The sequence below is a fragment of the Trachypithecus francoisi genome, unplaced genomic scaffold, assembly GCF_009764315.1.
Source record: "Trachypithecus francoisi isolate TF-2019V2 unplaced genomic scaffold, Tfra_2.0 Lachesis_group15, whole genome shotgun sequence".
In the NCBI taxonomy this organism is placed as follows: domain Eukaryota; kingdom Metazoa; phylum Chordata; class Mammalia; order Primates; family Cercopithecidae; genus Trachypithecus; species Trachypithecus francoisi.
This window is the reverse complement of record NW_022681460.1, coordinates 52928815-52953744: the sequence shown is the minus strand read 5'-3', so window position 1 is coordinate 52953744 and position 24930 is coordinate 52928815. Positions and strand designations below refer to the sequence as shown.

General features: G+C 42.1%; 1 protein-coding gene across 9 annotated transcripts in view; it reads right to left on the bottom strand.

The window, feature by feature from the left end:
• Nucleotides 1-24930, bottom strand: part of ARMC2 (armadillo repeat containing 2) — a 126533-nt gene that overhangs the window by 17445 nt on the left and 84158 nt on the right. For all 9 annotated transcript variants that reach the window (XM_033234791.1, XM_033234794.1, XM_033234797.1 and 6 more), the window contains 2 exons: nt 19711-19810; nt 3359-3677 (listed from right to left, as the gene is read on the bottom strand). In XM_033234791.1, the coding sequence (XP_033090682.1) occupies nt 3359-3677; nt 19711-19810 (419 nt within the window). The remainder of the gene's footprint in view (nt 1-3358; nt 3678-19710; nt 19811-24930) is intronic.

Here is a 24930-nt window from a genome sequence, read left to right as displayed (position 1 = left end):
TTTTTTTTTTTTTGAGAAAGGGTCTCACTCTGTTGCCCAGGCCAGAGTGCAGCGGTGAATCATGGCTCACTGCAGCCTTGACTTCCTGGGCTCAGGTAATTCTCCCACCTCAGCCTCCTGAGCAGCTGAGATCACAGGCGTGTGCCACCACACTCAGCTAATTTTTTTTTTTTTTTTTTTAACAGAGACAGGGTTTTGCCATGTTGCCCAGTCTGGTCTAGAACCCCTGGCTTCAAGCAATCTGCCTGCCTTGGCTTCCCAAAGTGCTGGGATTATAGGCGTGAGTCACCATGCCTAGCCTCTTGCCTCTTTCTCCTACCCCAAAGCATCACTTTCTTTTGAGTCAAAAGCAAGTTATTCACCCTTCCTGTATAAGTAGAAATGTAATTTCTAAACTCATAAAATATTTATAAGATGAGGAGTTTTTTCACTTTATATGTGAATATTAACAATTGTGGGATAATGAATCATGCCTAACTCTACTCCTTGGCTGTTCACAGCCATGTGCCCCTAGTCCAGGTGTTTGAGGTCTGGTCCTCAGGCCCTTCCTGAGCAGCCACAGTCAGGCAAAAGCATTAATTCCGCAACAGATGAGAACTCGCCCAGTGGGTTTCAGGCTTCTGCTAGATTCTGAGGAGCCAGAAAAGCCAGCGTGGTTCCCTGAGGCACTGGGTCTCAACACTTAATGGACAAAAGACTCACCTGGGGGCAGAGGAGGCATTAAAAGGCAGATTTCAAGACTCTAATGGCATTTTATAGAGGCAGTTTCTGGGCAAGGGCCAGAAACCAAAAAGGGTGTTTTAATGAGTCCCACAGCTGATTTTGCAGCAGTTACATCCCTGGTCCTGGGCTGAGAAGCCCTGCTCAGTGTGGTGAGTGGATCTCAGGAAGGGGAGAGGAGCTTCAGCAGACACGGGCATGCTACAGAGCAAATGCTGAACATTTGGAGGTTGGAACTGAAACTGAATTTCTCTCACAGCTATGTGCATATTCTTCCAAGTGGCTTAATGTGCAGTCAGCAGCTTGGAAGAGTTCAAGCCTAAACACAGAGATTGCTGAGTTATCTATATGGAAGTGGTAAGTCATGGTGCAGATCCCAGTCAGAATTGAAGAGTCCTTTCTCTAGACGGGTGACTGTGATGTGGGGCACGGGGAAGCACAGGTCAGGGGCCCAGCGACTTTGCCACTTGCTCACTTTGTGACCTGTGAAAGTCACTATATCTTACAGAGCCTGTTTCCTCATCTGTGAGATGAAGAAAATAACAAAAACGTGCCCTCACATTGTTGTGAGGTAACAGATATGAAAATGCATTTTCAACCGTAAAGCTCCATAGTGAAGCACCGTCTTGTCACTCACACGCCCACAGCCGGGTTCTGCCACCCATCCCTTAGCTGTGTGCGCCTAGCTTCTGCCCTTCTCAGAAACTGCGGTTCTTGTCTGTGCACCTGATGTCCCTCTACCATATACACCGAATTCCTTGAAAGCACATGCCAGCCTCCATTTTTAAAACCTTGTTCTAAACTGAATGTTGGTGTCCCCCAGAATGCACATGTAGAAGCCCTATCCCCTCAATGTGACTGTATTTGGAGCTAGGTCCTGTGGGGAAGTGATAAAGGTTAAACCGGGTCAGAAGGGTGGGGCCCTTATCCGGTAGAGCTGGTACCCTTACAAGAAGTAGAAGGGATCCCAGAGTGTGCTCTCTTCAGCTCATGAGGACCCAGTGAGAGGGCAATCAACCACAGGCCAGGAAGGGGAGCCCACACCAGACCCTGACCCTGCTGGCATCTTGGTCTCGGACTTCCAGTTTCTAGAACTGTGAGAAAATACATGTCTGTTGAAGCTCCCCAGTTTATGAGATTTTGTTATGGCAGCCTGAGCAGAATAAATGAAACTGAATGCATAGCACAGAACTCATTACCCAGAAAGAGCTCAGGAAATGGCTCTTGAGTTGAATAGTGGAGGCGAGGGGGAGCAGGGAATTCACAGTTTGCTCCTCCAAAACATCATTTGTGTCAGGCATTAAGCTTCCTTCCAAAACAACATTTTTCACAAGTATGGTTAGTAGTAGTTAATTTTTTTTTTTTGGAGACAGAGTCTCAGTGTGTCACCTAGGCTGGAGTGCAGTGGCACGATCTCAGCCCACTGCGGCCTCTGCCTCCTGATTTGAAATGATTCTTCTGCCTCAGCCTCCTGAGTAGCTGGGATTATACGTGCACACCACGATGCCCAGCTAATTTTTGTATTTTAGTAGAGAAGGGGGTTTCACCATGTTGGCCAGGCTGGTCTCAAACTCCTGACCTTGTGATCCACCCACCTCAGCCTCTCAAAGTGCTGGGATTACAGGCCTGAGCCAGCAGGCCCAGCTAGTAGTGGCAAAATTGATTACCTTAGATTGCAGTTAATTTCCCTACACACTAGCAGGCAGAAGTGCCTGTGGGAGATGACAGGCCTAAAAAGTGTAGGGGTTGCCATGGATTGAATTGTGTGCCCAACAAAATTCATATGTTGAAGCCCTACTCCCAATATGCTTGTATTTGGAGATAGGGTTTTGAAGAGATATAGCAGGTTACAGAGCCCATAAGGGTAGGGTCCTAATATGATAGGATTGGTGACTTTATAAAAAGAGGAAGAGGAGAGAAAGACTGTCGCCTACTCTGCAAGTGCTTGCACCAAGGAATAGCCATGTGAGCACACAGTGAGTAGGTGGCTGTCTGCAGGCCAGGAGGAAGAGCCCTCACCAGGAGCTGAACTGTCTGGCATCTTACTCTTGAATTTCTCTGCCTCCAGAAGCATGAGAAACAAATTTCTGACAAAGTTGCTCAATCTGTGGTATTTTGTTATGGCAGTCTGAGCTAATACAAGGGGAATTAATAGGACTTGAATGACTGGGGACTGTAATTACAAATAATGTAAGAACCTGAAGAGGAAAAAAAAAGGAATTAATTTTAATCATGTGGATTGCCCACAATATTTGGGATGTGGGATTTTAAACTCAAATATTTGGAATTTTAAACTTTTTGCGGTTAGTTTAGCCAAGTTTTCTTCATTTGCTAAGTATAATTTTTAAAAAATTGCAATGTAATTCACAAACCATAAAATTCACCCTTTTAAAGTGTACAATTTGGTGGGTTTTAGTAATAATCTCTATTACTATGTTTTCTTTTCCTTTTCTAAAACTCTGGATTACTTTTAAGACAGTTCTGAACAGAAGAGGGAATTTCCTTCATACGGCTAAGACTTTTGCATAGCGAGCCACTTGTGCTAATAAAATCCTCATCACACCCCAGACACACAACTGTCTTTGGGCTGCGGGAAAGTCGGTTGTGCCTGCTGCAGCCAGTGGGCCGCGGTTCTCACCCAGCGTGGTCAGGAGCAGGCCCACTATCCCCGGGTTGGCGGCCAGTACCGGGCCCACGCCCGGGTGGATGGCAATGTTGGCCAGCACGCGGGTCAGCTTGATGAGCACGTCCTCTGCCTCTGACGGCGGCCTCTGCACCCTGTGCTGCTCGCCTCGTTGGCCCACCGGCTTCTGGGAATGCAGATCCAGCTGATGGAACGTCTGGAATAATGACAGCAGAGTTTGGATGCTCCCTTTCTCTTTGGAAAATTGTTCACGAGCCTGGTTATTTTTCGCCGTCAGGTTGCCAAGAATAAAAACAACACGGACGACTAAATCCTGCAATAAACAAAAGACAGAGTCAAAAGTGCAAAGGGGGCTGGAACACATTGTGGGGCAGAAGATAGTATTTAATTTATTCACAATTGCATTAATAGTAAAATGGAACACATCTGGCTTCGACTCACTTGTATAGTATTTGATTCCCAAGAGCAGTGCAAAGTGACAGAGGAGATTATAAGCACCTGGCAGCAATGAAAGACTACAAACTGATTGATGCGATCAGCAACGCCTATTACCTTCAGATCCTTCATCTGAAATTCTGGCTCGCCTTTCTTTTTCTCCTTCGGAGAACAATTAGTTGAGTGGGACAGCATTTCTAAAAATGTGTCATGGAAATCCAAGTTTTGACAATAGCCGGTTTCTTGAAATTCCAAATCTTTCCTTAAAATTTCATCTCCAGCTAAAGCATGGTGTTTTTGAGTTTGGGCAGGATTGACACTTGGGACTGGATAATTCTTTGTTGTGGGGAGGTGTCCTGTGCATTGTAGAGCATTCAGCAGCATCCCTGGCCTCCAACCACTAGATGACAATACCTCTCCAGATGTGACAGCCAAAACTGCCCCTCCACAGCGTGGAGAAGTGCTGTGTTACGTAGCTACACTACTTTAAGGCAGTCAGTACCTACCAATTCTTGCCCAGGCTGGTGGTTACATGAGTGACACCTTTATAATTACTTGCTGAATTGTGCATACCCGTTTTATGCACTTTTCTGTATATAGGTTATATTTTACAATTTTAAAATGTTTTTACAAACCCTAAGCTGAGAACATTTTAAAATTAAACAAGATACAAAAATCACTGTGCTTTTAGTTTGACAACAATGTCCAGATATGAGTCCAGATCAGCCTTCCCCATGGGTGTCAATGAAGGTGACCTGGGAGGAGGAGATTTTAAATGAATACTCATTGGAGGGCTACAACTGGCCTGGATGGTATTACATCTATATCTATATATACAGTGCCAGGCACTGTGCCATTTTATAGACAAGAAACTAGGGCCTGGAGAAGCCGCCCAGGTCACATGGCTGGTGAGGGGTAAGGTCAGGATTTGATTCTAGGGCTACCCAGACTCTAGAGTCCTTTCTACACCAACATCTGCCTCCCATACAGGGTGTCATGTACTTTTTCTCCTCCTTTGCCTTCTTGCAGAACAGTTAAAGAATTATCTCCTTTTAAAATGCACATATGTCACCAAAAGGGACGACTATAAACCTGACTCTGTTGATCGGGTCAGTAATTAGCAGCAGCCTTAAGAAAAGGGGACAAAGGAGCAAGGGCTGGGCACATTTTCATCGAGGAGCACATGTCCAGGTGCGATGCCAGGGTGTCAGGTGTGGCCAGGAAATTGGGGAAGATTGGGGGCAAAGGACAACTTTTGGATTTACCTAGGCCTTCTCTGCCAATACCAACTTGTTCCTGCTTGTTCTTGCTAAAAGAACCAAAAGTTTTCCCTAACACTCACTGCAGAGAAGCAAGGCTGCTGCTTGCACAACCGGACACCATTTGCCAAACATGAAGGACCGCGGCTAATGCTACAGCAAAAACTGGAGATGGTCCAGGAGAGAGTTCATTTTCAGAGACATTTCAACTCACAGCATTCAACCAACCACAGTGGTCATCCAGTTAGGAGACCCTGCTCCTGACTCCACCCCAGGAAATAGAATGTTAGTCCTCAGATACGTTCTTAATGCCAGGGGCCTAGGAATACACACACATAGCCAAGTCTGAGAGTCAGTGTTCTGAAGAGCTTCTCACCTACTGAGAAGACAAAGCTAACATATGTGGGGAAACAGCAAAGACTAAAACGGCAAACGAAGAAGTGAGCTGCGGAAGCGGATTATGAGTCCCAGGTCCAGAGCCAGGCAGGCTGGGCTCACACAGGTGCTTGGCCTCTCTGCGCATCCATTAACTTATTTGCAAAATGGAGATACAATTCGTACTGTGAGATCTCATGAGATACAACAGGCAAAGCACAAATTGTATTGACCAATGATTAGGGCACTGCTGTGAACTCTTTTTATGTCCTAGCAATAAAATGCTAACTAATAGCAATAAACTCGGTGGTGCAGGCCTAGTAGTCTTACAAGAGTTTCGAAAAGAGGATGCTCCAGCAACAGTGTCAGGTTCAGCAGAGTTATCATGAAAGAATTTGAGTTCAACTCTGGAAGCTGTGAGATGCAGAGAGATGTGGAGGGGAGCATGGGGTTGGGTGGGCAGCAGAAACGTCTCTTTTTTTTTTTTTAACTTTTTAGGCTCAGGGGTACATGAGCAGGTTTGTTACATGGGCAATCTTGGGTCATGGGGCTGTGGTATGCAGATTATTTCATCGCCCGGGTACTGAGCTTACTACCCAAGAGTTATTTTTCCTGCTCCTCTTCCTCCTCCCACCCTCCACCCTCAAGTAGGCCCCATGTCTGTTGTCCCCTTCTTTGTGCCCATGAGTTCTTATTATTCAGCTCCCACTTCTAAGTGAGAACTTGTGGTATTTGGTTTTCTGTTCTTGCGTTAGTTTGCTAAGGATAATGGCCTCCTGCTCTATCCATGTTTCTGCAAAGGACATGATCTCATTCTTTTTATGGCTGCATAGTATTCCATGATGTATATGTACTACATGGTCTTTATCCAATCCACTACTGATAGACATTTACGTTGATTCCGTGTCTTTGCTATTGTGAATAGTGCTACAATGAACAAATGTGTGCATGTGTCTTTATGGTAGAATGATTTATTTATATTCCTTTGGGTATATAACCAATAATGGGATTTTTTTTTTTTGAGACACAGTGTTGCCCTGTTGCTGGAGTGTAGTGGTGCAATCTCAGCTCACAGCAGCCTCCGCATCCTGCGTTCAAGTGATTCTCCTGTCTCAGCCTCCCAAGTAGCTGGGATTACAGGCATGCACCATCAAACTTGGCTAATTTTTGTACTTTTAGTAGAGACGCGGTTTCACCATGTTGGCTAGGCTGGTCTCAAACTCCTGACCTCAAGTGATCCATCTGCCTTGGCCTCCCAAAGTGCTGGAATTACAGGCGTGAGCCAGTGTGCCCAGACTGTTTTTAGTTTGAAGAGGATTAGTTTGAGAGAGTATCTGGGACTATCTCCTTCCTGGGCCAGGGGTCATCTTCTCATTCTTCAATTACCTGACTGTTCCCTGAAGAAGCTGACATTTATGGGCCTTAAGTCTAAAACAAGCACACACAATCTGATTATAATACTTGAATCCCACTTCACATAAAATAGAGGGTTACTTCAAGTAATGCCTGGTGGCAAAGGCCCTGCCCTGGGCTCTGAGTTGGTGGCTTCTCCTCTACCCTGATCAGACCCAACAGAGAAGCAGAAAATCAGTTTTCCAACCACGACAGAGGGTATTTCCAAGAAAGAAGAACTTCATCTGATATTTTCTAAGCTGAGGACTATAAACAAAATTTTTGTGTGAACTTTGATACATGTTTTCTGCTTAAAGACTATATGAGTTCTAGTTCTGAAAATCCTAATAATTAATAACAATAGCAGCACAGTAGTAGCTGCAACTAACACATAGTACTTATTAGTACTTATGATGTGCCAGGCATTGTCCTAAGCATTTACATATACAAATTAACTAATTCACTGACAATGATAACTTCCACTTCTTTCATCTGAACAAAGCTATTCACAGTATCTTTTCCAATCTAAACCACAGTCTCCCTCGTACACTTGATGACAGTGATGTTTATAAGTTTTGGACTTCACCGTGTTCCTGGAATTGGGCTCTCTTCTCTCATTTCCATAAAAGCACGTTAAACAAGACAGGAAATGCATTATAAGTGATTTTAAGTGATTGCTTAAGTAACTTAATTAATAGCTGCATTCTACACCCGAAATTGTTACCAGGACTAAACGATTTACTTCCTGAAATGTCATGGCATCTTCTAAGGGTGCTGGATTGTTTTTTTTTTTTTTTTTTCTCTTCCTAGGCCTTGCCATTTCACCTCCATCTACCTGTCTTGCTTTTCTCTTAGTCCAGCTCAGTAGGCTTCTCCAGCCCTGTCCCACCTCCCGCTGTCAGTGTTGATTTGCCAGGATTTAGATCAGATCCCTGGTAAAAACAGATCTCCTCAGTGGGCATCATTCTTCAAAATTCAAATGACCTCTCCCCACTGTCACATGCAGTCTAATCTGGGAAGACTAAGTGCTGCTTTTCTTTTTCTAAAAATTCCCTCAGGCCCCTTACTCTTCTAAAATTCTTCCATTCTGTCATCTCTGTAGGTACTAATGTGGCCAAGATTATTAAGCCTCCAGTGCAGAAGAAGAAGCTCTAGGCTGTAGGGCAGGAAGAGTTAACACTGTTATAATACTGCTTTTCCTGCTTCAGATGGAAAAGGAGGGGGTGGTTCCTGGCAGCCGTGGTGCCAACTGAAGCATGGCATGCGAGATCAACAAATGGGATGGCAGATTGCACCGTCTGCAGCACCAAACTTCCAGCAACTGCTATCTCTGCTTACTGTTTTTGTCCTGTTTTTCAGGGTTGGCTATGGTACTTCTTCTTTTTCTTTCCCCCCACCTTTCTTAAATATATTCTACATGGATCTAGGGAGCATGGAAGAGGCCAAAATAGAAGCCGACTCACAGGAGGTCAGCAGAGGTAGTGTTTTCTTATCTCCATGCAAGCGCTTGTCTTGACTCGTCTGGAATCCTGAAGGAGGCTGAGCCAGACAGCTTTCCAGGGCCCCTCTCCTCACCATGGGTGGCCTCTGCTCCCAAACTGTGCACTCCAAGGTCCTCCCAACTGAACCAAGGTCTGCGTTGGGCGGGATCATGAAGAGATTATCTACTGTTCCACAGCCCGAGCCATCTCAAGTCTATAAAATATTACTTAATATTCTATAAAGATCTGTAAAAATTAAACCAAGGCCAAAATCATCTATTTAGAGAGAGCACCAATTCCACAGCAGAAAACGATTTCATCAATATGCAGCTCTCCTTTGAGGCACAGATTCTCTCCTTTATTCTTAGACAATATCTGAGAATCATCTATAAATTAACACTCCACTTTTATAGCATTTTTATTAAATTTAACACAATGTTGCATATTCATATCATAACTATGTGGTTTTGAAATAGCAAAATGAAGATGAATCGAGAGATCTTTTTTTTTTCCTAAAGAAGGCAGTCTAGTATAACCAGTTCATATCGACTTTCTAATTTTACTTAAAACAGAATCAGCCTAGCAACAGCTACAGCCAACCAGAGCTTAGACAAACAGGTACACCTAGAGGAAGAAGACTGACCTCAACAGAGCTTTCCGGTTACAGCCTGGGGGATATTGTCATTAGTTTCGCAGATGTTGTGCCCCAGTGAGCAAGCAAGTTACTCAACCTGAATGGGCCCCACAAGCCTGTGAATGAAATTACTTTAACTGGAATAAAACCAGGAACAGGGCACTGCTCACCAGGATGGTCTATGTTGAGTTCAATGGTGGCAGCATTGGCAGCAGCTGTTGCATGTTACTTTCCATGGGAGAGACATTGGCCTAAAGCCAATGAAAGACATTTTTACCCCTATTTGGAGATGTTGGAACTAAGGCTTCAGGAGACTCATTAAGTAAGCCCAAAGTCAAACACTGGTGAAGAGAAGAGGCAGGATCTGTACACAAAGATGGTTTCCAAAACCACCTTCAGCCCAACTCCTCATTGCTCATCATCATCATCTTCCCCGTTCCCCAGCCCCAGCATCTCTGATTCCTCTCTGTCCCATCCCCTCACCAAGCAGTCACCAAGTCTCCTTGAACCTGTCGTCTCAAAATGACCCCCAGCTCCCTCCTGCCCATGGACCTAACCTGCCTGTAGACTGTTGTCAGAGGCCCTTTCCAGGCTCCTCCCTCTGCCGTCAACCCTAACACCACTTCTTGAAGCACAGCTCTTCCCTTTGCTCAAAAACATCTACTGCCTATTAAATGAATGTCAAAGCCAGCATCTAATGCACCATCTGGCCCCGTGCGACCACTTCTGTGCTACCTCACATTACTCTCTGCCCACGGCCAGCCAAAGTGAACACATTCCTCCCCGACTCCCACACCCTTCCTACCGTACCTTAAAATAACTCATGTGCATAATGTTGACTGTGGGGAAGAAACAATATCAAGCTGTCACAGAAAGAATAAACTATGTTCAGCAGACTCCACTTAGGAGGGAACTGCTTCCACTAAGCAAAGGAAAACATTTTAGGAAGATTTGTAAGAATGGGTTGAAATGGAAGGGGATGTAAATATGCTTAAAATCTGAACCCTCTATTAACCAGAAAATTAATCAAAATGCCCTGTTTAAAATATGGTTACAAACTTCTCGTGCCTGAGAGCTGAATCAGGATTTACAATTTGCTTTGTTTATCCAACTTCCCACCCTCAAACAAAACCCAAACATTAAGTGAGCTTGCAGGTGGCTTGAAGAACAGATAAATTTTAGCGAAGTGGAAGACAGACTGTGCACTACCGCAAAAATGCTAACTGACCATAGGGCACCGAAAGTGGGTCAAGAGTTTGCCTATGTGTTTAACTACATAAAATAGAAGAATCTGAAATGTTGGAGACTCAAAGCCAAGAATCTAAGCAGAAAATCATTTTAAAACCAGAAGAGATTATGCTTGATTCCCCCATCCATCTATCCATTCTATTGGCAATCATTTATTGAGCACCCACGATATGCCTTTGAATGTCACTCAAAAGTACCAGGGCAATGCTAGAATTTCACTGTGCTCAGTTCTTTTACAAGCCAGCAGACATAAATCAGGCATTTGGGTTCCGTGCTGAGCAAGGAAAGAGCCAGTTCCACAAGGGCAAAGCCAGCAGGAGCTGGAAAGAATGAACAAGCTAAGGGCGTATTGTGCAGCCTGCCCAGTCAGGGGCGCAGACCAAGGCCAAGGCTGAAAAAAGGAGCAAGCTCAGTCAAATGCTCTCGGCACCCACTGGGAACGTGCCTGCAGAGGGGCTGGGAAGATAGCCATAGGGCGTGCTCCTGTCAGGGAGGAGGCAGAGGGCAAGCTGGGAGCCAAGTCGCCTTACAAAGGCACCAGGGGAAGGGGTGGAGGTACCTTCCTAACCAATCCTCGATGGCCCAAAGAGGATGGAGGGAAAGAGAAGGCACCTTCTCTCTGGAATGCTGAAAGGCTGTGGTTACATTCAAGATGAACAGCTAGAAAAATGGCAGTTGGTTTTGCTTTCAGCCCACACTGTTCAGACATTCCAGCTCTCATTTCTGACACCACGGTGGCTAAGCATTCCAAATCAGTGTTCACTGTGCATGCATACATGGCTGAAGACAGCAGCTTATGCCTATAGCAGTCTAAACAGAATGAGAGGTGGGACTTTAAGAGCAGCACAACCAAGAATGAGTCTGGCAGTTCCCAGGGTTTGCAAAGACTGTGACAACAGTCCTGCTGCATCTGGAAGCTCTGTGGTAAAAGAAACAAATTAACCATATCTACACATGGAGAGAGTTAAATAGACAGTGGGTCAATGGATACATGTGATAGGAATGTAGACAAAGATTGTTCTTTTGATCAAGACCTTTGAAAAATATTGCCAGTCTTTTGAAAGTCTTATTTGAGGCATTTTACCAGATTTCTTGCCCAGCAGATATTTACAGAAGAAATGGGGAAAATCCCTTCATGTTCTTCCAAAAAACAAACCCAAAAGTATTTTCCTGAGATGCTAAATGTAGCAACACTGACGTCAGAGGCACCTCCTGAGGCAGGCTCTGCCTCCCAAAGGCTGATAGCAACCCCACTCCCTCCTTCGTTATTAAGCCCATCTGTTTGCACATTTGTTTTGTACCAAATGCAGTTTACACCATAAAGCAGACAATATGTGCACATTTCTTAAATGAGATTTGTCATTTAATTGAATTTTGGCCAGTGTTTTTAATAGATATTTTACCTAACTCTAAAGTTTAGCTTTCATACAGCCTCAAGCCGACAGAGAGGCTGTTTCATCTCAGTTTGTGTGTGTGTGGGAACTGGAGTTACTAGTTGCATCACGGATGTTGGACAAATTAACTACATAGATAAGAAGAAGTTTCCCTTGCTCTCCCTGCGGAAGTCATTTATAGGAGCTGGGAGGAGTAGATGCCTTTTCGTTGAGACTGTTGGTGAGCCAGAAACCCAGGCCATGCACACAACCATCACATACAGATGGAAAAGGAGGCCCACTTCACTGAGGGCCATTGTGCAAACAGAGGCAGTGTAAAGCGGACCATATTCTAAGTGAACTCATCACTCTCAATTTAATGTTGCAAACTACAACATTTAGATATGGGTATACACTGCACTGTCTCAAAACAGGACATCTGCAGGAATAGTAATTATTTTAAAGATGAAATTTGGAGCTTGTTTAACCTAACAAATGAACCAACAACTTGCAGCTTGTCTAGCCAACTGAACTGAAGGCACCCTCCCTTGGACAGGCGGCTCTAAGGGTCCTGAGGAGTAGAGCCTGTGCTCCTCTCTCCTGGGGGAGCCACTCTGGCCAGTGCTTAAAGCCTCGTCAGTGTGATGGGCACCTTCAAACTAGGTTTGGTCCCAGGACTTATTTTGACACAAGTCTGGCAGCGAACATTTGTGGAAAAGACTAATGTACCATCCTGTGTTCTCCAGCTAAGAAATCATTCCTCAGCTGCCTGTGCAAAAGGCAAAGGGCCAGTGGTTCTTACCACTTACTGGGAAGCCTATATCAGCACCTGGTGGGTCTTGTCAACTTGGTTCCTACTTTGTCAGGAAGAGCCACTGTCAGCTGTGCTCCTGTGGAGAAAGACTGACCCTGTGTGGCTGATTTGATTAATCACTTTAAAATCTTTTGAGGTTTTATGGGAACCCCTCTGCTGTCAATACTGGAGAAAATGGTTTTAAAGAACCACCTTAGTAAGTTATACCATAGGTCTCAAAACCTGCTGCTCATTTGAGCCACTTGAGAAGTCTCTTAAAAGTAAGTTATTGGGCCCCATCCCAGACATGAATCAGAATCTCTCTGGGTGGGGCCTGAGCACCTGTATTTCTATTTTTAAATTAAAACAAAATTTTTAATTAAACCCAAATTTTAAGTGGAAAATAGGCTTAAGGGTTCTTCTTGTTTTGTCGTGTTTTGTTTTTGGGAGAAAGGGTTTCACGGTGTAACTAGGCTGCAGTGCAGTGACTCGACTTCAGCTCACTGCAACCTCCATCTCTCAGGCTCAAGTGATTCTCCTGCCTCATCCTCCCAGGTAGCTGGGATTACAGGCATGGGCCACCAAACCCAGCTAATTTTTGCAGGGTTTTTTTTTTTATTGTTCTTGTAGAGACAGAGGTTTACCATGTTGCCCAGGCTGGTCTCGAACTCCTGAGTTCAGACAATCCACCTGCCGCAGCCTCCCAAAGCACTGGGATTACAGGCCAACCTGAGCCACCTGTGCCCAGCTGAGCACCTGTATTTTTAAAGCTCCCCAGGTGAATCTGACGATAAGCCAAATTGGGGAGCCACTCTGATTTAAATCAAGAAAAAATCAGAACTCTCACCACTTGAATATCCATTATTTGTCTTTGTAATAATGCTTTTTAAAAAATAATAGGAATACTTGTAAATATAAATCCTTGTTCCTCAACAATCCTCACAGCATAGATGTGTAGAAAATAAAAGTGAAACCACTCCACAACCCCTCCTGTCGATGGACTTGATTTAGACTTTATATACTTGAATATGTAAAGTATATTCAGACTTCTCATATGTTGAAATCAGACTTTACCTTGACAAGAGAAAAAGAATGTAAAAATAATGGAAAATTTTGTGACTTTTGGTATCTTCTCATGTAATTCTAATTTTTTTCCCCTTTGATGGAAAACAGCAGATGGAGAGGAAATACTCTACTTTCTTCCAACAGCAACCAGCCCTGGTGCTACCTGGTTCAAAACAGGATTTCCCCCTTGGTGGACGGCAGCAGCGACCGGCAGCTTCCTGTGAAGCTCCCCATCCGCTGATAAGATCAGTTCAAGAGGCGTGTGTAGGTGACATTTCATTTATCACTATAAAGGGTTTTTTTCCTTTTCTTTCTTGTTCTTTTTAGATTTCTGTTTCTACGTTTTTTGAAAACGCGATTAGCCACAAACATGATTTGATTTAAAAGTGCATCTTAGAAAAATGAAACCTATGCTGATTCTAAATGTAGTCCTCAGGCTTTCAAGACAGAAGCAATATTAACCTCCCAGAACAAAAACAGGGAAGGTCTACTGACTCTGATTGTCTAATCATTTGGCAATGGCTATGTATATTAAGAGACTACAAAGCTTCCAAAGTATTTCTCTACAACCCAAGTTAGTCTTGCAGGGATGTTTCCTAGAGCTGAAAAAAAAAATAATTATAGGAAGTAATAATTCTGTTGAATTAAGTTGCTGGAAGGCCGGTTCACGTTTCCATGATCAGTTCTAAGCCTCAACATTCAAGTAAATCCCAGGTACGGCAAAGTGTCTAACCACTGCAGATCAATACACTCACATCAGAACTTTAAGAGGAAAAACAAATCGTATTTGACCAGCCACCTGGGCCACGGGAAACATGACACTAAGATGCCATGCTGTTCTGAAGGAATTCTGTTTTGCTGTTTATGGCAGCCCACCCATGTGAAAATTGTGGGAAAAAGTTCTTATTATATCCTCCTCCAAACTAGGAAGAAGAAAGTACATATTTAAGGAGGAAGCACTTGAGTAGTAGAAAAAAATATTTTTTTAACACCTTACAGGTGGCAAAGCATTTCACATACTCAAAATTCTTTCTTTCAGCACTTATGAGCTTACTTTGCCAAGCATCATCTCGGTCTATCAGGACAAAGTCTGTGTCGTTGAGGAACTCGCAGTAGTGGGTAGGGCCGCTACATAATAATAACTATTTGGAGAACCACTAAAGAAGTGTTTTTGAAGACTAACAGGAACTTCTGGTTAATGATTTTAGGAAGTAGTTGGGACACACAGCTAGCTACTTCCTTGTAGCCTAAACTCTTTCCTTGCTCTTCTAAAATATTTTGGTTTTGAGGAAAATATAAGTTATGTATTTTTCTTGCTAGAAAAAAATCAAAGTAATGAGTCAAAACTACAACATTTCAATCGTTATTATAAGTAAAAGTATTGAGTCAAAGTATAATTTTTTAAAAATTAAAAACATGACTCTCATAGGCTCATAAAATGAACACACTTAAAGAGTATTTAACTCATTAATGAGGAGGCCAATACCACAGTAAAGTTTGTTCCAAGCACAATTGAAGAACTAGGAATTTACAAGCACTCAAGATTTCTAGGTTATATACAAACCTGACAAATGCCTACAAAGTAATAAAACCGTAACTTTTGAGGTGATCCTGTCTACCAGACTGAAAGCTATGAATTAATATATAACTTTATTGTGTCTGGGATCTAACCAAATAGTAAACAGCAAGTCCAAACACCAGTATGTTGGCCTAGAGAATTAATCCCTGATTGGGCCATTAAACAATGCCCTGGCATGCCTTTGTCAGGACATGCCTCCACCTATTCCACACCTTATCTCTAAGATTTGTATAGTTTTTCTTAATAATAGTGAAGTGGTTAAGGCCATACACATACTGCTTGGGTTCTTAGCTCTGAGTGTACTAGCTGGGATACTAGCTGTGTTAAAGTCTTAAAAATGTTGCACTGATGAGGGAGAAATTGACTGGTCTTGCTTGGGAGGCCTCACAGAGGAGCAGACAAGAGATTTACAACTTGAAATATGAAATTGACTTTGAAGAGGAGAAGTCACAGAGAAGTTTCATCAGAGCCCCTTAGGCTCTTCTCATTAAGTCTGTTCATATTCAATTTTATTGTAGGGTTTTTAGTCTACAATATCTATCTGTCTAGCTAGCTAGCTAGCCAGTGATCAATGACTCATTGCAGCCTGGGCTCAAGCAATCCTCCCACCTTAGCCTTCCAAGTAGCTGGGACTACAGGCATGTGCCACCACGCACAGCTAATTTTTTGTTTATAGAGATGGGGTCTATGTTGCCAGTCTGTCTCTCTCTCTCTCTCTCTCTCCTCTCTCTCTCTCTCTCTGAGATAGGATTTCATCTTGTTGCCCAAGCTGGACAACTGCTTTCACTAGAGACTCACACCACCACGCCTGGCTTATGTGTTGATACTGGAGTTAAAAAAGAAATTATTTAGGTAAATAGTGAGGGTAAGGAGGGCCTCAGTAAGGTTTTCCTTTTAATGAAAAGCAGCCCCCAAATAATTTCTTTTCTAACAAAGAGCAGCCTGTAAAATCAAGCTGCAGATATAGAAAGGCAGGCTAGAAGCTTGCACGGGTGAATGTTGCCAGCTGTGCCAATAGGAAAAAGGGTACCTGGGACTAGGCATGTCCACTATGGCAGCTCCACCTTCCCTTCTCTTTGCCAGCCACATGTGCAGTAAAGAGCAGGTAACATGGTGCCAGCCAAGCAAAAATCCCATTTGTATAATAAGAAGACTAGGGTTGGGTGGCCAGCTTCTCTGCGTACTATGTAAACGTCACACCTGGTCCAATCAATCTTTGGGCCTCGTGTAGATCAGACATGGCCTCCTCGAGCCTGTCTATAAAACCCTGTGCACAGGCCAGAAGTCCCACTCGGGTGCCTCTCGTGCACAGGAGAGAGGGCTATTCTCCTCTCTCTTTCTTTTGCCTATTAAACCTCTGCAATTAACCTCACTCCACGTGTGTCCATGTCCTTGATTTCCTTGGAATGAGGCAATGAACCTCAGGTGTCACCCCCAACAATGATGCCGCTTCCGTGTTACCTTTTTTTTTTTTTTTTTTTTTTTTTTGAGATACAGTCTCCCTCTGTCGCCCAGGCTGGAGTGCAGTGGCACGATCTTGTCTCACTGCAGCCTCCACCTCCCGGGTTCAAGCGATTCTCCTGTGTCAGCCTCCTGAGTAGCTGGGACTACAGGCTAATTTTAATAAGCTTGGTTATGAGGTTCTCCTGCTAATTGCAAACAAATAATTGCAAAAAAGCAAGTAAAGATTACTAAAGGCAGAGGTAGCAACCAATAGAAAAAGAAGAGAGAGAAAATCTACAAAGAAGATGCAGACATTTAAAGAACCTCATCAACAGACACAGGTTTCCCATGTGGGACAAATAGCCTCTAGTGCAGTAATTAATGCTTACAATAATGACCTCTGCTATCAAGAGGTTAAGTTAGTTTTAATATCTTCTAAGAAGGAAGAGAAACATGTAATATACTTGAATATGATTTTTGCCACAATGATTTAAGTTTAGTGATTAAAGTGATAATATGCATTTCTTTGATGGTCCTGAATAAACATGTTACTGTACATGGTTTACAAGGTGCTCTCTATTCCTCTTTGGAAACTAAAATAATTTTAATAGGTGTTTTAGTCTGTTCTCGCATTGCTCCAAATAAATACTTCAGATTAGATAATTTATCAAGAAAAGAGATTTAATTGGCTCATGGTTCCGTAGGCTGTACAGGAAGCATGCTGCTGGCATCTGCTCAGCTTCTGGGGAGGCATCAGGAAACTTTCAATCATGGTGGAAAGTGAAAGGGAAGCAGGCACATCTTACATGGCCGGAGCAGGAGGAAGAGACAGAACAGGGGGAGGTGCTACACACTTTTAAACAAGCAGATCTCATGAAAACTCACTCACTCACTATCACGAGAACAGCACCAGGGGGATGGTGCTAATCCATCCGTGAGAACTCCGCCTGCATGATCTAATCACCTCCCACCAGGCCCCACCTCCAATACAGGGGATTACAATTCAACATGAGATTTAGGCTGGGACACAGATCCAAACCACATCAATAGGAACATAAAATGGTAATTAACATCAATAGAGAAAAATGTGGTTTCTTAAACATGAGTTTTGCTTTTCAGATAACCATTGGTCTAATGTGAAAAGTAGTTTAGTAAAAAGTATAGTAAAATTCTATACCAACTTAAACTTTAGGACATTTAGGCTGGGTGCAGTGGCTCATATCTGTAATCCCAGCACTTTGGGAGGCTGAAGTGGTAGGATTGCTTGAGCCCAAGAGTTCCAGGCCAGCCTGGGCAACATAGTGAGACTCCCATCTTTATTTTAAAAAACAAAAACAAAAAACAAAAAAACTTTAGGACATTTAGTTACTCAAACTAGAAAAAGCATACTCTTAGCCATACTGATATCTCTAGTCTCTCATATTGGTGAGATACCAGGATTTTTGTTGGTTCATTCCATATGGCCATCATCTAAGCTCCAATCAGAGAAACAAACAGTATCTACTAGTAACGCTAGAAAACAATAGCACTATTTGTGAGTACTCAATTAATGAATTTTCTTCCTTAAAAAAATTATAGATTATAACATAACTCGAAATCAAACTGTTAAACGGAAGTATTTTCTTTTGTCCATATTTGAAAATTCTAGTGGCAAGGCAAATAAATCTTCTCTAATTAAAGACATCTACACCACCCAAGATCAAAGCACCAAAGCAAAAAAAAAAAAAAAAGTGATGGGAAAATAAAGTTATAATTAAAATTCATAACATTAAATTATAAAACAAAATATATAAATAGATCTCTTTTGAGTATAACATGAAAAAGAATTCTTCTGGGCTGGGCACAGTGGCTCACACCTGTAATCCCAGCACATGTCAAAACTCTGTCTCTATCAAAAAAAAAAAAAAAATTAGCCAGGTGTGGCGTCACATGCCTGTAATCCCTACTTGGGAGGCTAAAGCTGGGGTAAAACCTGACAAATTTAACAATTCTCAGCAGAAGTCTTGGGCTGGGTAAAAATAAGTTCAATGCTAGTCAGTAACAAACAGAGATTATGTTTTGAGGTGGTCTTAATATGGTTAATAAAACAAACACAAAGCTTTAGATTAAAATATTGTTAGTATATACATAAATTATTTGGTCCATAAACTGGTAAAACTTACTATAGGATGTTGAAAATGTACCACATTTAAAATGAATACTTATTGTATAAATGGACAAAATATCTCACTAAGTTGATGTCACTTTAATAATTTATGAAAGTGAATAAAAGTCGACTTTGCTTTAACAAATACTTAAAAACTTATAATAAAAATTAATGTTTGTGGCCGGGTGTGGTGGCTCACACCTGTAAACCCAGCACTTTGGGAGGCCGAGGCAGGCGGATCATGAGGTCAGGAGATTGAGACCATCCTGACTAACACGGTGAAACCTCATGTGGCGGGCGCCTGTAGTCCCAGCTACTTGGGAGGCTGAGGCGGGAGAATGACGTGAACCTGGGAGGCAGAGCTTGCAGTGAGCCGAGATCGTGCCACTGCACTCCAGCCTGGGCAACAGAGCGAGATTCCGTCTCAAAAAAAAAAAAAAATTAATATCTGTATGAAGTATTATGATTTGATTAATGAGAAATCATTTGTGAGTTCTTTCTTTTTTAAACAACTATATACATTTTTGCCTTGATTCATTAAAACTAAATTATTTCATTTAAGCACTTTACCTAGAAATGTTACCTTTTAAATAAAACAATGGGGTCAAAGAATTAGAGAACTTAAGGGCTAGAAGAATCTTCAGGGAATATCCAGTGCAGGGGAACTGCAAACCTTAATTTGCATCAGAAGTCCCTGTGGTTCTTGTTAAAATGCAGATGGCCAGATAGGTCCTACCCTACCCATCTGACTCAGTAGCCTGGGATGAAACCTGGAAGAAATAACCATGACGGAAATAACCCTTGGGGTGGGGTTATACCCCTACCCCCACCCCAAAGTGACTCCCATGTAGGTTGTCTACAGATCAGTGGGAGGAAAAATATTGTTACAATCTACTACCTTCCTTCCCAAATCGGGAAACTTCCTAGAACATCAACATTCCATTTCTGACTCAAACTACTCCTTCAACTCCTATACATAACTTACTGCCACCTGGGGCAGTACATTTATTGGAAGTTTCTTATAGAAACCTATACATTCAAAACATAAAGACATTCAACATGGGCTTACACAAATACATTAGTGTAAAGACTCATTGAAGAATTAAATGAATGAAGAACTGACCTGCTTCTTCTGGTATTTGTTAATTAGATTCAGAAATAAGGCATAACATCTGGAATAGCTGGCCAAGGCTGCACAGCAGTCACGGTAAGAAGTAAGTTTGCTGCAGAAATGCCAAATGGGAAAATAAAGGTAAACTTTGTTTTTCTGTAAAATTCAAGTACACATAGTATCACTTTAAATGCAGACCTTCAAAACATTGCCCAGTTCAAGAAAAGGAGTCTAAAAATACTCTACATATCAGTTCAGGGAAGCTGCAAGGAGGCTTGCTATCTGCTATAAACTCTAGAGAGATGGATCCAGAGAAATTTAAAAGGTAACTTATATGTATGTGGTGTGAATTTACACTATCCATGTAGTTCAGAAAACACAAACTTACATGAAATTTATATGAAATCTGGTTGGATACCAGTGAGTCTCCTGGCACCACATCAGAAGCAAATGCAAAACTACTTTAGTAGGCCAGGCACGGTGCCTCATGCCTGCAATCCCAGCACTTTGGAAGGCTGAGGCAGGTGGGTTACTTGAGGTCAGGAGCTTGCGACCAGCCTAGCCAACATAGTAAAACCCCATCTCTACAAAAATACAAAAATTAGCTGGGTGTGGTGGCATGTGCCTGTAATCCCAGCTACTCTGGAGGCGGAGGCAGGAGAACTGCTTGAACCCAGGAGGCAGAGGTTATAGTGAGCTGAGATTGCACCACTGCACTCCAGACTGGGCAATGGGGAGAGACTCTGCCTCAAAACAAACAAACAAACCAACCAACCAACCTATACATTCAAAACAAACAAACAAAACTGCTTTAATACAGTAGATTGGTAGTGCTATATTAATATTAGGCAAAATAGACCGACCTTAAGACAGGAAGCCTTGAAAACAGCTTCAGAATTTCTAAAGCAAGTAAGCAAGCAAGCAAACAAACCCATACGGCAATATTGACAAACCCACAACAAATCAGGAGATGTTCATATATTTCTTCCTAACTGAAGAATCAATAGGTAAAACATCATTAATATGTTAAAAACTTGACCACATACGAGGCCATAAATAAGCCTCAGTAAATTTTCAAAGAACTGGTATCTCAAAGACCACATTCTCTGGTCAAAGTGCAATTAAATTACGCACCATTTAAAAAATAAATTTAAAAAAAATTTTTTTTTGGAAATGTAAGAACACCTAATTTATAGGTCAAAGAAGCATGAAAATTACAAAAGAAATACTTAAATACAAGTAATAAAAATATTACAAATCAAAACTCATAAGATGGGCCAGGCACAGTGGCTCATGTCTGTAATCCCAGCACTTTGGGAGGCCGAGACAGGAGGATCACTTGAGGCCAGGAGTTCAAGACCAGCCTGGCCAACATGGTGAAACCACGTCTCTACTAAAACATACAAAAATTAGCTGAGCATGGTGGCGCATGCCACCGGAGTAGTCCCAGCTGCCTCTGGAGTAGTCCCAGCTACTGCAGAGGTTGAGGCAGGAGAAACACTTGAACCTGGGAGGCGAAAGTTGCAGTGAGCTGAGATCACAACAGTGCACTCCAGCCTGGGCAACAGAGTGAGACCTTGTCTCAAAAAACAAAACAAAACAAAACAAAAAAGGCTCGGCGCGGTGGCTCAAGCCTGTAATCCCAGCACTTTGGGAGGCCGAGATGGGCGGGTCACGAGGTCAGGAGCTCGAGACCATCCTGGCTAACACGGTGAAACCCTGTCTCTACTAAAAAATACAAAAAACTAGCCGGGTGAGGTGGTGGGCGCCTGTAGTCCCAGCTACTCGGGAGGCTGAGGCAGGAGAATGGCATAAACCCGGGAGGCGGAGCTTGCAGTGAGCTGAGATCCGGCCACTGCACTCCAGCCCGGGCGACAGAGCGAGGCTCCATCTCAAAAAAAACCAAGAAAACACACACACACACACACACAAAAACTTGTAAATACTAAATTCCTCTAATTAGTATTTAAAGGAAATTTTATAGGTTTAAGGAGGCTGAAAAGAAAGGAATTATGTTTTTTACTAAAATAATTAGAAGAAAAATATGATATATTCAAAGAGTAGAAGAAAATGATTCATAAGGATAAGAGCAGAAGAAATAAGACATGAAGCAAACCTACAATACAGTGGGTCAATAAATATATTTGTTCTTGGTAAAAGCTAATAAAATAGGAAAGATTTTGCAAGACTAAGAGAAAAGAGAAACAGCACGAACAATCAAAATTAGGAAAGAAAGTCAATATTAACAATGAAGAGGCAGGGTAACATAGTGGTTCAAAGTATGAATTCTAGAGCCAGACTACGGTTTGAACTGCAGCTCTATGACATACTAGTTGTGTGACCGCAGGAAAATAACTAAACTTCTCTATGCCTCAATTTCCTCATACGTAAAAAGATAATGACAATAATAACACATATCTTAAAAAGTTGTTATAAGGATGAAATGAATTCATATTAGGAAAATATTCTGAATATTGCCTAGCATGTTGTAAGTGCTATACAACTATCTGTTATATAGGTAAAATAAATAAAAGGGGACATAATTAGAGATACAACAGAGATTAGAATAATAGTAAGAGAATAGTTGGAGCAACTTTTATATTGTTTGAAAACTTAGAGAAATTTATCAAATTCCTACAAAAACTTAACCTTCTGAAACTGAATCAAGTAGAAATAAGAAACATATAACCACGTAGGAAGAAATTGAATCAGTAGTCAACAATATTCACACACACATACACACATATATACCCTGGATAAAAATAGCATTTTGGGCAAGTTTTTAAAACTTTTCAAGAAGCAGATCAGCTTTTTACAGATTCTTCTAGGAAAGAGAAAAAAATTGGATTACCTCCCAACCCATTTTATGAGCTGGTATAAACTTAACACTAAACCCAGACAAGGACAATATGAGAAAGGAAAAATATAGGTCAGTGTAACTCATGACCACCAATGACAAATCCTAAACAAAATATTAGTTAACCAAACCCAGCAACATATAATGGCTTAACTTGAGAAACTTCATTAATGTAATTTACTATATTAACAGATTTAAAAAAGAAAATCCATAATCAAAAGCAATTCAGGTAAATGTGATTTATCACACACAACTAAAGACAAAAACCACATGATTATCTCAATAGACACAGAAAAGGCTTTCAGTAAAATTCAACACTCCTTCATGTTAAAAACTCTCAATAAACTAGGTACTGATGCTGGGTGAGGTGGCTCACGCCTGTAATCCAGCACTTTGGGAGGCTGAGGCAGGTGGATCACCTGAGGTCAGGAGTTTGAGACCAGCCTGGACAGCATGGTGAAACTCCATCTCTACTAAAAATACAAAAATTAGCTGGGTGTGGTGGCACATGCCTGTCATCCCAGCTACTCTGGAGGCTGAGGCAGGAGAATCGCTTGAACCTGGGAGGCAGAGGTTGTAGTGAGCCAAGATCACGCCACTGCACTCCAGCCTGGATGACAAAGCGAGACTCCGTTTCAAAAAAACAAATCAAAACAAAACAAAAAACTAGGTATTGAAGGAACAGACCTCAAAACAGTAAGTGCCATCTATGACAAACCCACAGACAATATCATACTAAATGGGCAAAAGCTGGAAGCATGCCCCATGAAAAACAGCACAAGACAAGGATGCCCTCTCTCACCACTCCTATGCAATGCAGTACTGGAAGTCCGAGCCAGAGCAATCAGTCAAGAGAAAGAAACAAAGGGCATCCACACAGAAAGGGAGGAAGTTAAACTATCTCTGTTTGCAGAAGGGTACTTAAGAAAACCTACAACAAACATTATTTTCAGCTGGTGTAACCATGAAACTATTTCCTTTAGCGTCAGAAGAAAGACAACAGACCCAACACTTACAGATGATTCGACTTCTAGAAAATCCCATCGTCTCAGCCCAAAACCTCCTTCAGCTGATAAACAACTTCGGCAGTTTCAGGATACAAAATCAATGTACAAAAATCACTAGCATTCCTATACATCAACAACAGCCAAGCAGACAGCCGAATCAGAAAGGCCATTCCATTCACAACGGCCACAAAAAGAATAAGATACCTGAGAACACAGCTAACCAGGGAGGTGAAAGATCATGACAATGAGAATTACAAAACACTACTCAAAGAAATCAGAGAAGACAAAAACAAATGGGGAAACATCCCATGCTTATGGATAGGAAGAATTCATACCATTAAAATGGCCATACTGCCCAAAGCAATTTACAGATTCAATGCTGTTCCTATCAAACTACCAATGACACTCTTCACAGAACTAGAAAAAAAAAAAAAAAACTATTTTAAAATTTACATGGAACTGAAAAAGAGCCCAAAAACCCAAGGAATCCTATGGAAAAAGAACAAAGCTAGAGGCATCACATTGCCTAATTCAAACTGTACTACAGGGCTATGGTAACCAAAACAGCATGGTACTGGTACAAAAACAGGCACATGGACCAAGGGAACAGAACAGAGAGCCCAAAAATAAGGCTGCACACCTACAACCACATGATCTTCAACAAAGCTGACAAAAACAAGCAATGGAGTAAAGACTCCCTATTTAATAAATAATCATGGAGTAACAGGCTAGTCATATGCAGAAGACTGAAGCCAGATCCCTTCCTTTCACTATATACAAAAATCAACTCAGGATGGATCAAAGACTAAATGTAGCCAGGCGTGGTGGCTCACGCCTGTAATCCCAACACTTTGGGAGGCTGAGATGGGCGGATCACGAGGTCAGGAGATCGAGACCATCCTGGCAAACACGTGAAACCCTGTCTCTACTAAAAATACAAGAAAATTAGCTAGGTGTAGTGGCAGGCGCCTGTAGTCCCAGCTACTCGGGAGGCTGAGGCAGGAGAATGGCGTGAACCCGGGAGGCGGAGCTTGCAGTGAGTCGAGATCGCGCCACTGCACTCCAGCCTGGGCGACTGAGCTAGACTCTGTCTCCAAAAAAAAAAAAAAGGACTAAATGTAAAACCCAAAACTATAAAGACCCTGGAAGATAACCTAGGCAATACTATCCTGGACATAGGAACGAGCAAAGATTTCATGACAAAGACACTAAAAGCAAATGCAACAAAAGCAAAAATTGACAAATGGCATCTAATTAAATTTAAGAGCTTCTTCACAGCAAAAGAAACTATCAACCTACAGAATTGGAGAAAATATTTGCAAACTATGCATCTGTCAAAGGTTTAATATCCAGGACATATAAAGAACT